At 44.8% G+C, this 16,106-nt stretch overlaps 2 protein-coding genes across 3 annotated transcripts in view; one reads left to right on the forward strand and one right to left on the reverse strand.

Annotated features, from left to right (window-relative positions):
* The first annotated feature begins 167 nt into the window (after positions 1–167).
* sting1 (stimulator of interferon response cGAMP interactor 1) lies at positions 168–8,359 on the forward strand. Its single transcript, XM_070550847.1, is given in 9 exon segments — positions 168–308; positions 1,021–1,096; positions 1,356–1,583; positions 2,616–2,799; positions 3,824–3,932; positions 4,066–4,310; positions 6,120–6,306; positions 7,913–8,023; positions 8,026–8,359. Coding segments are annotated over 9 exon segments (1,398 nt in total). The 5' UTR covers positions 168–202; the 3' UTR covers positions 8,178–8,359.
* Positions 8,360–15,114: 6,755 nt separating this feature from the next.
* ppp3cb (protein phosphatase 3, catalytic subunit, beta isozyme) overlaps positions 15,115–16,106 on the reverse strand; it is a 74,418-nt gene continuing 73,426 nt past the window's right edge. For both annotated transcript variants that reach the window (XM_054738079.2, XM_015951346.3), the window contains one exon: positions 15,115–15,295. In XM_054738079.2, coding sequence (XP_054594054.1) covers positions 15,117–15,295 — 179 coding nt within the window. In that variant the 3' untranslated portion in view covers positions 15,115–15,116. The remainder of the gene's footprint in view (positions 15,296–16,106) is intronic.

The raw sequence follows: 16,106 nt of genomic DNA on the forward strand, positions 1-16,106 counted from the left end.
TTTTGATACTGCACACACACACACACACACACACACACACACACACACACACACACACACACACACACACACACCTGAAGATCAGGTGTGTGTGTGTGTGATGATCATGGGGAGGGGAGCTCTAGTAGGAAATGTGTAACATAGGGTGGTATGGACCATGCCTTGCTTTGACTCGTGACATCTGGGTGTGGTCAGAGTTGCCATGGTTACACAGAGTTCATACATAGATGGAAATAGAAAGGGTTGTGCTGAGAGGGATGGAGGCAGAGTGAGCTCAGAACATCTCAGATCAGAGACGACACACCGAGGTGAGTCACGGTTTATTCGTCTATCAGTGATGAGGACTCACGGCACCAGGGTTACTCACAAAGGGCTCAGACAGACAGGTCAGACCCGGGGAACCACGTGTCTGTTTTGTATTTGGAAGTTATTTTAAAAGTGGTCCGAATTTTAATATTTTGACCAAAAACACCCAAAGGGGTAGGGTTAGGTTTAGGGTCCAAAGAGAGGCCTGCAGGCCATCTGAGGTCCTCAGAGAGATCTGGGTTGAATCTGATCCATCAGCAGATTTTATTTCTGGCTTTGACTTCTACTAACAGGAGGCTTGACAAAAACCTAAATGTACGAAGCTGATACAGTCAGCCCGTTCCTCTCCCCAGGGCAATCAGACACGACCCTGTTTAAATACCAATAAACCAGTGATGTTTATTTGTAAACACACGTAAAGATGTCAGGTCAGAGCTCTGGCTAACTTCCTTTTTCAGTCTCATAGCCGGACCATTCTGACCACACATGAACAAAACAAGCCAGATGACATGTTCTGATGTGGTTTTAGAAACAGAAGATCCAACGTAGCAGTACGGTCAGGCTTCACACTGCAACAGCAGCATAAAGTCAAATACGACCCCATCAGTGTTAAAATGTGATATTTTTTCTAAATGACTTCATCATAGATTTAATTTACAGTAGATGTTTTTTTTATTATATATTTTTTTGTTCTTTGCACATTTCTTCTACCAGATTCGTCACTGACACGCGTCACGCCCGGCCGCCGTAGCCCCAGCTTCTGGCTGAGCCCTTTGGCTGTAAACAGCAGGCAGGTAAAACCTCAGGCGGAAGAGCTTCTTTGTGTGCAGCTGCATGACATCAGCAGCAACGACACACCCCGGCGTGCTGATTTTAGTTCCACGGAGAACAAAGGAACACTTTCCCTCTGGTTTTCTGCGTAACCACATCCCCGTTGTGCTCTCGCTGCACCTGTGAATCTTGTAACAGATGGAATAAAAAGCAGGCTGTGATTTTTAGAAGTTTAAAACACTCTCTAAAGTTTCCACTCTCTCTCTGATCCTCTGAAGGATGCAAATGCTCCGAGATCAGGACGCGCTCATCCCTCGGCCTCGGGGGGAATTGCCTAAACTCTGTGCTGCAGGGCTGGTTGCCTTAGCAACCATGGGGGTTGTGGTTTCGTCTCCGGACAGCTTTCTGGGCATGGTGGCCTTAGCAGCTCTCATGGTGACACTAGGGCCTCTGCTGCACGGACTCTGTCTGCTGGCTGAGGAGCTGCGGCACCACTCGAACACAAGGTGAGGCTCTGTGATGGTGTTCTGCATAAACCCTGCAGGAAAGCATTTGGTAGACTCTCATGGTGGTTTCTGGAGTTCCCCTCACAGGGAGGAGCCACGTGGAACAAGCTAATTCAGTTCAATTCAAGTTTATCTATATAGCGCCAAATCACGACAAGAGTCGTCTCAAGGCACTTCACATAATAAACATTCCAGTACAGGTCAGTTCATTAAGCCAGTCAGAAATAATGTTTCCTATATAAGAAACCCAGCAAATTGTATTGAGTCACTGACTAGTGAGAGTGACTATAAAGCAATCCTCATACTAAGCAAGCATAAAGCGACAGTGGAGAGGAAAACTCCCTTTTAACAGGAAGAAACCTCCAGAGAATCCTGGCTCAGTATAAGCAGCCATCCTCCACGACTCACTGGGGATGGAGAAGACAGAGCAGACACACACACACACACACACACACACACACACACACACACACACACACACACACACACACACACACACACACACACACACACACACACACACACACACACACACACACACACACATGCACGCACGCACGCACGCACGCACGCACGCACGCACACACACACACACACACACACACACACACACACACACACACACACCATATATACCAAGTGGTGTTTCTATGGCCACATTGTGATTTCTCGGTCAGTATTGTATTCAGTAAGAGATCAACTTTATTGTCTTTATCTTGGTAAACCTATAATTAATTCAGCAGGTAAACTAGTAGTTGCACTTCAATGTCAAAGAGAGTAAAATGTTATAGATATGGACTTGGACTTGGACTTGGACACAGACATGGATGGGGAATTAGACCTGGACTTGGACATGGTCATATGGACATGGATGAGGGAATGGTTATAGATATGGACTTGGACTATGAACTTTTTTTGTTGTTTTAGAAATAAAATACATGCCTCCCTCAGCAGATGTCTTAGATTTGTCTCTTAGTGGGTCATCTTTGGTCTCTTACTGCTAATCCAGATCTGACCCCCTGTTTTTGGCAGGTACCGGGCATGTCGTCACATGCTGCCAGCCTGCGGTCTGTGGGGTAAAACCCTGCTGGCTGCAGGGCTGGCAGGTCTCTTCCTGTACCTGACCAAACAGCTTCTACCGCCCAGAGACCAGTGCTGGGAGCTCCTTGTTCTGGTTCCTGCCGTCTACGCCCTCCTCAAAAGCCTGGGAGTCATGGTGAGCTTCACACTTGGTGTTGGAGGCTGCTGGTTTTGAAGGTTGTGTAGTTTCTAAATCTGTTGAAGGAATCCTGAAGATCCATCGCCATAAGTGACTAATCATGTCCGACATGCGGCTTAACTTGTCAGCAAACTCAGCAAACAGCAGTCCTTTTACAGGGATACTTTACAACTTTTAAAAAATAATTTCCTTGAGCCAATGTGTGCTAAAATGACCCTTTACATGGTTAATGAAATGTCCCTCAGACCCCCACCGCCATCTGTGGCAAGCATACCGCTTCTGCAACTTCACAGTGCCGGTCCGATCTGCTTCCAGCACGTCTCCTGCATTTGTGACATCATGAACACAGCTGATTTGTTTGATTTAGTTATGAACCACCTCTGCAGAAACTAATGAAGGCTGGGAAGACATTTCAGCTTTGTTAAAAAGACGAACAGACAGCGAGGAGATACGTTGTCCTTTTGTTTCTACCAAACAGACACCAGGTGGTGCTAAAAGCAAGGACAAACTGCCTCGTCTGGCTTTAGCCACCGTCAGTGTCCGTTATAATTCACATAACCCCATATTAAAAAGTACCAATGACTGATTTAGCTCTGGACATTTGTGATTTCTTTATTTTGTTTTTAGATACATTTTCTTAAAAGTATTTATATATAATTTTAACAATCTCATGTCTGCAGCTTGGTTAAAGTGATCAGAGTGTTTAGAGAGAAAAGTCCCGACGAGAGACATCCTGATGCGTTTGTACAGTAAAAACCACCTCAAACCGGTCTTTAGCAGCAGAAATGTGCTCACACCGTCACTCAGCCACACGATACTGAACATGGTCAGATCTCACAGTCGGGTCTACTTCCGTCAGTGTTCTTGATTTAAATCTAAAAATACACCCATGCTACGAAGGAAAGGGCAGCAGAGACATGGGGATGCCCTTTTCTTCTGACCAGCGCTCTTTTAAAGGTGTCTGGATTCTCCTGAGCAGAGGTGAGCTTCAGTGACGTGTTTCTGGCTGTTGGGTGTGCAGGGTCCGTCGGAGGTGGAGGTGTCAGGCATCTGCGAGGGGAGGAAGATGAATGTGGCTCACGGCTTGGCCTGGTCCTTCTACCTGGGCTACCTGCAGCTGGTTCTGCCACGTTAGTAACAACAAAATGTCACAAAACACACACATCCTGTTTTCTTTACCTTCTATTTTTATGTCAAAGTGAGATCGTTTGGACATAATGAGGAGGTTCTGCTTTAGGTCTGAGTTTACACGTGTCTGTTCAGGCCTGGAGAACTCCATCGCTGCGTTTTGTGCTGCACATCACCGCAGCACCCCCCTCTGGAGCCGTGGCTCCAGGAAGCTCCTCATCCTCGTCCCTCTGAGCGCCAACATCTCACACAAGCTGGAAGACGAAGATGACAACATCAGTTTTTTGGAAAACCTCCCAAACAACGAGATAGACCGGGCCGGAGTCCGGGGCCGGGTCTATAAACACAGCGTCTACAGAGTGAAGGACGGGCAGGGGGCGGTAGGTCAGGTGGATTATGGCGATGTAGCTCCAGTCTGACAAAAACATTTTTTAACTTCCACTCAAACATTTAAGACAAATTAAACAAGCCGACACAACTAAATCTACTCTGATTACTTTTTTTTTTACATAAAACTTAAATTAGATGTAATCTTACATCATCATCATCTTTTCCTTATAGAGAGCTCTAAAACAACCAAGAGTCAACCAACAGAAGAGCTAGGTCAAAGCCACCATCACAGTAAAAATGTTCTTAGAGCAGGTTCACAGAGAAAACATTTTTAATTATTAATTTAGAAAAATGAAAATAATCTTCTACACCTATCTCCTGCGTTAGCTTCCTGAACAGACGGTGAAACTCTGGGATTTTAACATCCTGACAGCTCTACGTCACACTGTCACTAACATTCATGAACTCACCCATCGTGACTCGCGACGGGGAAGGCTGTTGTTGGTTTAGCGTCCAGGGAAACAGCACAGAGCATTTTGGCTAGCAGAAGCTAACAGTTAGCATTAGCAACTGCACCGCATGGCAGAACTCCTCCAGGCTTGTGTTATTTATGGAGATAAAACATCAAAATTGCAGAGCAAACCAAGTCAGTGGTAGAGTTGTGCTGCTGTTAGCCAATCAGAGGAGAGATGTCCAAACGTCAGTAAATAAAACCCTTCTTATGAGACACATCGTGCCGGCAAATCAGTGTAACATCAGTGTGTCTTATAAATGCGCCATGCCGGCATGGTGATGCATGAATCTTGCGGCATTCATTCTGCCTTGCTTGGTAGTGATATTGCGGTAATTGTCTGTCTTATAAATGGCTTTTGCCCCTTGGTGCTACAGAGGGTGGTGTCATGATGACGTGGGGAGCCACTGCCGAGCTCCGGCTGGCAACTATATTGTAAATGAAAGTCAACACGTGCCGCGAGTTTTTCTTTTTGAACTAGATCAGCTGATCTAGCAAACTGTATATAACACAAGCGTAGAGGGGTTCTGCTGTGTGGTGGAGTTGATAATGCTAACACTTAGCTTCTACTATCTGAGACGTGATATCCTCTCTCCTGGACGCTAAACCAACAACAGCCGTCGTCGGCGTGAGTCAAGATGGGTGAGTCCATGAATGTCATGTGACCGTGTGACGTAGATCTGTCAGACTTTTCTAATCCTAGGGTTTCACCGTCTGTTTTCTATTAGAAGCTAATGCAGGAGATAGGTGTAGGAGACTATCTTCATGTTCAGCCTGCATGTTAAACTCAGTGACCGATCATTATTTCAAAATAACAAGTAAAAACGGTTTCTCAGTTAACCTAATGAACACAAACTGTAAAGATGACCTAATCATGCATCACTTTAGGGAAAATATCAAAGCCTTTAAAGCATTTTTATTTAATATTCTGCTTAGTGAGTCCTGTCTACATGTTTTTGTTCAGTTTTTCTGTTGAAACAGCGAAAAAAAACGATTTCCTGTTGTCAGGTGGAAAAATACATCACGGGTGGTTTCTCCTCCACAGCATTAGCGCCACCTTTTGGTTAAACCTGAGGTGTCACGCGTCTTATTTCACTGCAACAGCGCCATCTATCTGTGAAACAAAACACCTTACTTTGGAATAAACGGATAATTACTACGATAACCTCCTGGTGTTCTTGTGCACGTTGATGTGTACAGGTGATGATGTGGCTTCCCTCTGAGGACTAAAGGTTTATTCCCATTTTTATCAGTTGTTCACGTTTCAGGAGCGACCCTGAGTGTGACGTGTCCTGTGTGTGTGTGTGTGTGTGTGTGTGTGTGTGTGTGTGTGTGTGTGTGTGTGTAGGCCCATGACTGTGCAGTGGAGTATGCCACCCCCCTGTTGACTCTTTACCGGATGTCCCAGGAGAGGAGCGCCGGCTTTGGGGAGCCGGAGCGCAGACAGCAGGTTCTGCTCTTCTACAGAACCCTGCAGGACGTTCTGGAGCAGTCGCTGGAGTGTCGCAACCGCTACAAACTCATTCTGCTCAGCGGTACCAAAGCCAGAGCTGACTGTAGCACACACACCACAGGATGTCGCATGCTTTCAGCAGATTCAAGCTTTATTCACTTCCCTTTCAGAGGGCTGCCATGCTGTTGCTTTTGCACTTCATGAGTAAACGTTATTTTTAACAGTGTTATGAAAAGCTGGAGAAAAGAAAAAAGTTTAGATGATCAATTAGAGAACATTTCTGTTATGAAACACATCTAACCCTAAAACGTCTCTAACGCTTTTAAAGGTGTGGAACACATTCTGAGTTTTTCATGCAGGCGGAACATGACAATAGTCTCCTACACCCATCTGCTGCATTAGTTTCTGATAGAAAATAGACGATGAAACTCTAGGATTAGAAAATCCTGACAGATCTACGTCACGTTGTCTCTTAACATTCATGGACTCACCCATCTTGACTCGTGACCGAGAAGGCTGTTGTTGGTTTAGCACCCAGGAGAGGGCAAAGAACGTCTCGGCTAGTTTAAGATAACCGTTAGCATTAGCAACTCCACCACACAGCAGAATTCCTCCAGGCTTGTGTTATTTGTGGATAGAAAACATCAGCGTTGCAAAGCAAACCGAGTCCGTGGTAGAGCTGCAGTGCTGTTGGCCAATCAGAGACGAGATGTCCAAATATCAGTAAATAAGACTCCATAACCTGCCGTGTTCTGCCACGTTCTCCTCCAGCGGACTTCTCTGTGCTGACACAGGCGCTTCTGGGCTTTTTCCTCCCTGACTACGACTTAAGCCGGGTGTACACTGAACTGCTTTCTCTCTTTTTTGAGTCAATTTTCCACTTGTTCGAGAATCTACAAGATCTGGCGAGAGTTGCACTGAGCGGCGTCTAGTATACAGGGGGTTACGAGAGGCAATTAACACCACGTGACCAGCTACCGAGCTCGCACGGATTTCTGGCATGTTTGATATTTTGCCCGTTCCTCGTGAGGGTATCGTACTGTTGAAATGGTGCTGCGACCCAAAAAGTACCAGCACTCACAGCTCATGCACAAACATGCATCAACACAGACTGTCAGGAAAGCGTGTTTATGTCAAATTAAACTGATCACAAAACACTGATTTACTTTTTTCTTTTGTTTTCCTCATCGAATCCCCATAAATCCCTGTGTCATCCTACAGCTCTCCCGAAGGACAACAAGCATCAATATCAACACAATAAAAAGTCCGGCGTGTTGTGTAAAATCTGCTATTTTCAGCATATTTGCAGGTCTGGTGTGTTGCTACCACGCAGTTAGGTCGCATCCGAGAACTGGGTCATACAGTGTGAGCACAAGACTCGTGAGATTTGCTCTGCAAGGAAGTCGCACAATTTGAGCTGAGGAAGCTGAACGCTACGAGTTAAAAAGTCACACAGTGTCCGCTTGGCTTTACAAGGCAATCATTCCCACTAGAGACCGCTGCAAATGTGTTGAATAAATGTGTTCCACACATTTAATTAGAGCAAATCATTTTTGGTTGAACCAAACCTACAAATAAATCTAACGAGTAACCAAATAAATAAAAGTCACATATGAAAAAATTTTAATTAAAAAATTGATAGAATTTAGAATAAATAACACAAGTTTGTCTTTTCTTCCATCTTCCAGATGAGCATGAAGATGATCCTCATTTCCTGTCCAAGGCCATCCTGAGACACCTGGATCAGCAGGAGAGAGAGGAGTTCTGTCTCCATCCACTTCCTGAACAGGAAACCAAACATTTGTGGGGCTAGGGCTAGCGCCATCTGCTGGTGGGTACCAACCTCGACCTGAACCGATGAGCAGAGAGCCCACGCTGATGATCAGCCTGGAGAAACCTCAGTCTCTGCAGGTGCCTGTGGAGAACACAGACATCCACCACAGAGGAACATAAACAGGACCTGAGAGGAACCCGAACCCTAACCACCACTTTCAGTGAGGAGCCAGCAGGGGGCGCTGACGTGTTCCAAAGATAACATTTGTGTGTGTACTAGTTTAACTATCCTTCTTAGGACCAGTGAGTCTGTTCTTTAATCACTGAGTCACATTTAGGGAGGAGCAAACTTGAGTACAGATGATGGAGGCTACTGAGCTCATTGTGATCTGCAAAGCATATCCAGGTGTGTGCCTTTCCAAATTATGTCCAATCAGATGAACTGCTCACAGATAGACTCCGGTGAAGCTGCAGAAACATCTCAAGGATGATCAGTGGAAGCAGCTCCATTTGGAGCTTCATGACATGCGCTGTGAATACGAATGTACCTGTTTTTTCTACATTTGTTAAAAAACGATGAATTAAATTGTTCCCACATTGTCACTATGGAATGCTGTTTGTAGAATTTTGAGAGGAAATATGTATTTACTCCATTTTGGAATTGGGCTGCAACATAAAGTGATGTGAATCCTCTCTGGAGGAAATGTACGTTCCTCCATAGTTCTGTAGGTTTTTACTGAACTCCTGTGTAGAGTGATAGAGCGTTGATGAGTTAGCTGTGTCTGTTACGAGTCACGCTCCGATGATGTTATTGGTTAAAAAAGCACAACAGGTGTTAAGTATAGATAACATTAAAGGTGCATGAAGTAATAATGACACCCTGTGGTCAAATATGGGTACTGCGGTCCAGTTTCCAAACAAACGGGTGACTTTCTCTCTACTGTGTGCAGTGTTGGGAGTAACGCCGTTTAAGTATAACGGCGTTTCTAACGGCGTTCTTTTATAGGTAACGGAATAATCTAATTAATTACTTTTCCCACCGTTGCAACGCCGTAAGGTTGTGCGTTACTATGTGCTTGTCGAACGTTGAGCAACAGCGTGAGGCTTTCCGACCGCCACACTTCAGCTGCAGCCAGGGAGAGAGAGGTGTCGGTAACGCTTACAAACACCATGATGATTGGCCGGGTGGGCGGAGACCCTCGCGGTCTCATTCGCTGCATTCTGTAGTGTAGACACAGCAAGTGATGGTAATAACGCCGTTTAAAATAACCACGTTAATGAAAAATATTTCTTTCTGTAACGAGCAAACTAATTAATTACCTTCTTCTTTTAACAAAACGATCGTTTCTGTTACTGATTAGGAAATGCGTGCGTTAAGCAGCGCAGTGTGTTGAAGCTGTCATCATCAGCTGATCAGGAGCTAAAGAGGTAGATGTTTTCATCCAAGAGCATCACGGCCGTGAAGAATGAGGAAGACGTGATGAATATCTACGGCTGCAGACCCGTCGCAGATTCGCTGCTGCAGGTGGGAATCTGCAGCAGCGAATCTGCAGCCGTGCCCTTCTTACAGCGGGACGTCCTGAAGGTCCGCTCACCTGTTCACCGCTCAGACGTCCTGATCTTCCACCTTCCTAGATCATCCAGCTGTAACCTGTTTCTGATCATGTCTTTAGTCCCGCTGTAACACTGATGCATCAGTTTCAGACGACATGGAGCTCAGGTGTTATTAGAACTACCTGTGTGTGTTTACCACCCAGCTTCAGCTCTTCTGTGTTTGGGTCCTTGGGTCTGACCCAAGTTAGTAAATGTAAGCCCTCCATCAGACTTGTGCCTCTTCTAGTGTCATTTTAAAGGATTTTATTTATTTATTTAACCTTTACTAGATTACCCGCAACAGAAATGCTGCTAAAACACACAATTATGTGAAGCTGGAAAAATTAGAATACTGTGCAAAATTACATTTATTTCTGTAATTTAACTAGACTGAGAGACCATTTAAAGGCTCGGGAACCTTTACAGGTGTTTCTATTTGCAATTTTAAATGTTAGCTGATTGGGGTCTTGTTAAATATCACACAGTGACCTTTTAATAGTCTAGATTAGTGTAATGTTCCTGTTAGTAGTTCCTCCTGTTAAGTGCTTATTTGTTTAAATTATTCAGGTTTATATAAAACATTTGGACAAATTTTATTATGTTCAGTCATTAGTCATTTATATTTTACTATTGTAGTAATTCTTGCATGCTTTTATGAAAAAAGTAACTAAGTAGTTATTTTTGTTGGTAATTAGTTACTTTTATGATCTTGTAACTCAGTTACTAACTGAGTTACTTTTTTGACAAAGTAATCAGTAACTATAACTAATTACTTTTTAAAAGTAACGTTCTCAACACTGACTGTGTGATTTGTGGCTGTTGCCAGTCACGAATCGGGACCAGAGGATTCTAGATGATGAGCAAAGATGAGTCATATATTGATAAGTATGCATGGTGCATGTGGCACTGTTGCCTCACAGCACGAAGGTTGCAGGTTCGAAACTCGACTGCGGCCTTTCTGCGTGGAGTTCTCCCCATGCACGCGTGGGTTTCCTCCGGGTACTCCGGTTTCCCCCACAGATCACAACATGCCCTATAGGTTATAAACTGTAAGTCGCTTTGGATAAAAGCGTCTGCCTAATAAATAAACATAAACATAAATAAACATACGTAGACAGAAACACTTCACTGACAAATGTAGGCGGAGATATTTTTAGAGATGACTACTGTTTTCTAATTCACCGTTGGCATTGTTAGCTCAATGTTAGCCTCTAGTCTACTTCACCCGCTGTTAGAGTAAAACAGAAAGACATCGTGGCTTCTTACGGATGATAGGAAATAACTTCTGGGTGGCTCTTGTCACTGGCTTTGGATCTGTACAAAACTGCAGAGTTTTGCCGGCTGCTTTTGCATCAGCTGGCACACTGCGGGCTCACAAACTACATCTCTCTTTCTCCAAGTACTGAGTACATTTGTATGATTTTACGTTTTCCTATGTCTGATATTTCTCTATTTAAAATCTTTGTTTTATTGATTTCTTGTAATACTATGATTGTCTGAGATTTTGAATTAGGTGTTTTCATGAACTGTAAAACAAAATAATCAGTTATAACAAAGTAAGGCTAGAAATATTTGTCTTTGCATGTTAAGAGTCTCTCTCATGAACTAGTTTCACCTTTGACCCCTTAAGTTTCCAGGTTTAATGAACGCATTGGGGTTTTGTCCCATGAGCAGGATGCTGGAATGCTAGAGACTTTGCAGTTTTATCTCGCTTTTAGCACCCCCTAGTGTTCGGTTAGTAAAACCAAAAGTGAAACTTATCTCCTCACTGTGCATTTGTCTTTTTAACAGCTGAAATGTCTCCTCAGCCTTCATTCTAGGCCTGGAGGTCCAGTATCTAGCACGCTTTAGTTTTAATTCTGCTTCAGCACACATGATTTCAATCAGCAGGTGATTAACAGGCTTCTGCAGCGTGATGAACTGCTGCACAGGTGATTCAACCACTAATCAGGTGTGTTAGAGCACAGAAATCACTCAAATGTGCTGGATACTGGCCCTCCAGGCCTGGAACGGAATACCCCTGATCTAAAACTGCAGTGCAAGCATGTCTGCCCACGGGGGAGCGTTGGGGTCTGAGTGACATTAACCCTGTAAAGGGTCCTTTTAGCGCATACTGGCTCAAAAGAATATTAAAAAATGTGAAAATGTTGCATAGTGTGCCTTTAAAGTTAAATTAGTGAAACAAATGCACCAAATTCATATTTTTTGAGGTTCACCTGTACGTGTTAAAGGGGCATTATGGAAGTTTGACAGCCAAAACATGTATAGAAACAATAAAAGTCTTCTTCATACATTCTCCTGCAATGCCCTGGTCCTGTAGAATGAGCCCTGGCATTTTTACTGTGATTGCCTGTTTTTCTGTAAAATCACAGAAAAAGAGAGATGCTCGGGTCGAGCAGGCTGCTTCATGCGCGTTCACGCTCAGGCATCGCCCGTAGCATTTGCTATCCGTAGCTTTAGCAGCAGAGAGAGAGGCAGTGCCACTTTGTCGCTGTTCCTAACGCCTAGTGACAAAGCTAGCTACATTTCTGAGGACCCTTAGCTACTTTCTGTAGAACTTTCTTCTAGATATTTCCTGCTAATTAGCAACAAAATAGCCATTTTCACTCCGAACCGTTCTTTGAACGTTGTTTCAGCTGTCATCAAGGATATAAAAGCTACAGATAGGGAAGACACCACCAGTGCTGTAGCTCACCTAGTTAGTCGTCGGACTCTTGTGCTGACGACCCGGGTTTGATTCTGGATGTGAACATAATTTTTTTTAGTATTTATTTTTTACATTAATGATATTTTTTTTACAGTAAGACGCCCAAATTTTTATTTGAGACTCGCTGAACGGCATTGAATTCACAGATAAAAAAGATGTGGGATCATCTTTCATTTTGGAACAATTTTTCAAGCAAGGGAAGGGAATGATCTGAGCATGCAGGAGGACTGACCCATCATAAACCTTTGTCGGCTGTGCTGAAGAGAAAGGTACAGAACCAAATTATTTAACACACACACACACACACACACACACACACACACACACACACACACACACACACACACACACACACACACACACACACACACACACACACACACACACACACACACACGGGTCTGTCTCAGCTGTTATTTTCGTTAAGGAGTGTGCACGTACAGCATGCGTGCCTCGTGCACGAGCCTACTATTGAAGCTGCCGTTACGCTTTTGGCCTGAGGGGGCAATAGCGAGCATAAAAATTCAAAACTCCGTGAAGTCCCTTTAATACACGTTGAAGTGGACCCCAATGTGACAGACTGTTTTCTTCAATTATAACTAATCTGTCTCTCAAAACTGAGGCTGTTCAAAGACCTATCTACAGCAGGTCAGATGTGTGTGTGTGTGTGTGTGTGTGTGTGTGTGTGTGTGTGTGTGTGTGCGCGCGCGCTCTCTCTGGTATAAGGAAATAATGACTCATCATCCATATCAAAGGTTCATGCATATTTTATTCAATAGTAAAAAAGTGGATCGTCCCATGGGTCATGCTTACAGTGTTAGTGTCGGGTGTGTGTGTGTGTGTGTGTGGGGGGGGGGGGGGGGGGGTCTAAACAAAGTAAAGAAGAGCAGAAGGAAAGATGCAAAGAATCAAAAAGGCAGAGAGAGAGAGAGAGAGAGACTGATTACATACGAAGAATAATGTCCATAATAAATAGAACCATAAGATCATAAAAGCATAAATATCATCAAATGACAGGAGGAATCATTATAGAGAGAGAGAGAGAGAGAGAGAGAGAGAGAGAGAGAGAGAGAGTGTGTGTACAGGGTTTCCTTTACATTGTGACACACTGACTCATCTGTTAAAACGTGTCTGCTTGGAACAGCACATCTTCCAACCATGCAGTCATGCTCTCAGCCGCCCGTGCCTTTGTATAGAGTTAGTATGGTCATTCATGGATGCTAGTTTAATGTTTGTTTATTCATATTTATCCGTTAAAAACAACTCCTGTACAACGACCAAGAGAAGAGGAGAGAACGTGGACTCGACACTTGGAGTGGAGGCGTGCCGTCGTTCTGCACGGCGTCGAATCCCGGGGCCCGAAGCACAAAACGTCAAAAAGAACCCGAAAGAAAAACAAACACTAAATGAATAGAAAAAATAAATAATTAAATTAGCGTTATGTACAAACAGATGATTCATTATACCTCTGCTCATTTATAGTACCCAGAAAATCAAGAAGAAAAAAGTTCCTACCATAGTGAAACACAGAGCACAAGTATAATCTTCACATTATTATCAAAGAACTTAACTTTGCATGCATCGATGCGTTTATATAAATGCTTTACAAAGACCTTTTCCCCTCTAGGCTGCTGCCTCCACCAGAAGAGTCTGTTTCCTCAGAATGGTCACTTCCTGCTTCGTTCAGGGCAGCGGGTCGTCGCCGCAGACGGCAGCGCGATAAGAAAGGAGGATGCAGGAGGAGAACCGAGAGCGTGACGTCACATTTAAACTTCCCATGGCTCTCTCACATCAACACAAAGCATCATTCTTTTGCTATACTGCATTTTTGCATCCTGTAATTGTATGCATCAGGTGCAGGACAAATTCTCTCAATGAATCCTATTCACACCGGCAGGTAGGGAGAAACTCCTCAGAAAGGGCCGGGCTCAGTTTCAAGCCTTTCCCGAGACCTAACTGGCTGGTAACCAGAGTTTAGAAGGATGATGAGGAGGAGGAAGGGGAATCCTCCACTCGATGTCAAGTGGAGGATGTGAGTGGTGTTGTGCTACAAAGGCAAGACAGGAACCTCCTCTGCAGAAAACAAATCAAAACAAGGCTCAGATTGGCCTGCAGCTGAGATTATCTTCACCAGTGTCTCGCTGACAGATTAGCCATCGAAACGTTTCTCACCGTCGCCTGAGTGCTGGCAGGAGCTGCTTGTGTTTGAAAAAACCCCGACAAAACAAATATACACACATATATATATATCTCTATATATATATGCATGTATAACTGCACACACACACACACACACACACACACACACACACACACACACACACACACACACACACACACACACACACACACACACACACACACACAAGGTTGGGTCTCACTTCCCGTCCCAGGCCCCGAAACCAAACACATGAGGTCCTACACCCGTCCTGACTGCTACCCTTCACCTTGTTCCTGTCCACCCTGACAGCCCCCCCCACCCCCCCACCCCCCCCCCCCCCACACACACACACACATGGCAGCAGCCCCCACCCATGTTCCACAGGCGGTCTGTGGAGTTTGGTTCCTGTTGTTGTGCAGGTTCAGAGGAGATGTGGCTCTGAAAAACCGGGCCGACCAGTCTCAGGAAAGACCCTCAGCCTTTAGTGGGACAGTCTGGCTATGGACAAGCAGAGGGCAACGGGGAGAGGAGCAGGTAATGTCGTGTATGAAACACGGCATGTGTGTGTGTGTGTGTGTGTGTGTATGCCTATGTACACGCATCGATAAATAAGGTCCCATATTGTTGTAACTGTAGGCATGTGTGACGTTTAGGTGGATCACTGTATATTGCTGTTGTTGTCGGTCCCGTTGGGCTCGCCCATCTTCATGCGGCCCATCGACAGGCCCACGCTGTTGACGGCGTCGCGCCGCGGCGGCATCCGCTCGTTGATCCGGTCCAGACCTTTAGCCTCTTCGAAACTGGTGATCCGATGCTGCGGGGAGAAGCCTCTAATGGCTGTAGACAGACACACACACACACACACACACACACACACACGCACACACACACACACACACACACACACAGTCAATATTTAAAGGGCAAGGACAGCAGAGTCTTGCGTATCCAAACCCTAACACAGGGGGAACCCACACCTGGCTGATGTCTGTACAGCTGCGTTTGGGTTCAGCAGCAGAAGGTCGCTGTGATCTGGACTCCTGGTCCTGGTTTGGGTTTGGATAAACAGAGATCTGCTGCATTTACATCTATGTGGTTCTGGCACCAACATCTACAAACACACTGTCCACCGGCCGTCTGAATGCTGGGCTAGGGTTGGATGGACTTGTGTGACCTGTGGACGTGACCGTGAGTAGAACTTGGCTACTGATCCTAAACCGGTGGTCACCAGATGGATTAAACACGTATTATATGAATGCACACAAGTCTAAATCTTGAAAACACATGGGTGGATGCTGACAGTGAGGCGTTTGATCAAAGTGGTTTCAGCCTTTTGGTCTTTTCAGCTAATCGTGGTCCTTTTGAACCCAAAGGGACACTTGTGACATTTCAAGTGTGTAATAAATCCCTCTTGGATGTCGTAGATAACCCGTTCACAGACGTAGAATCCTGACGAGCTAACGGCTGGTGCGACCAAAGTGTGTAGCTTTACTTTCTATCAAACACTTATTTCAGCAGGGAACTTTTAAAAAATCCTTCCTCCTGGATTTGACTCCCGGAGGCACCAGAAGAGCTTTTCTTGGCTGCTGCCGGTGATATTTATGCACATGAATAGTTAGCTTTCAGGGGGAGAAGATCACCTCCAAAT

This window comes from Nothobranchius furzeri, chromosome 1 (assembly GCF_043380555.1).
Source record: "Nothobranchius furzeri strain GRZ-AD chromosome 1, NfurGRZ-RIMD1, whole genome shotgun sequence".
Lineage (NCBI taxonomy): Eukaryota > Metazoa > Chordata > Actinopteri > Cyprinodontiformes > Nothobranchiidae > Nothobranchius > Nothobranchius furzeri.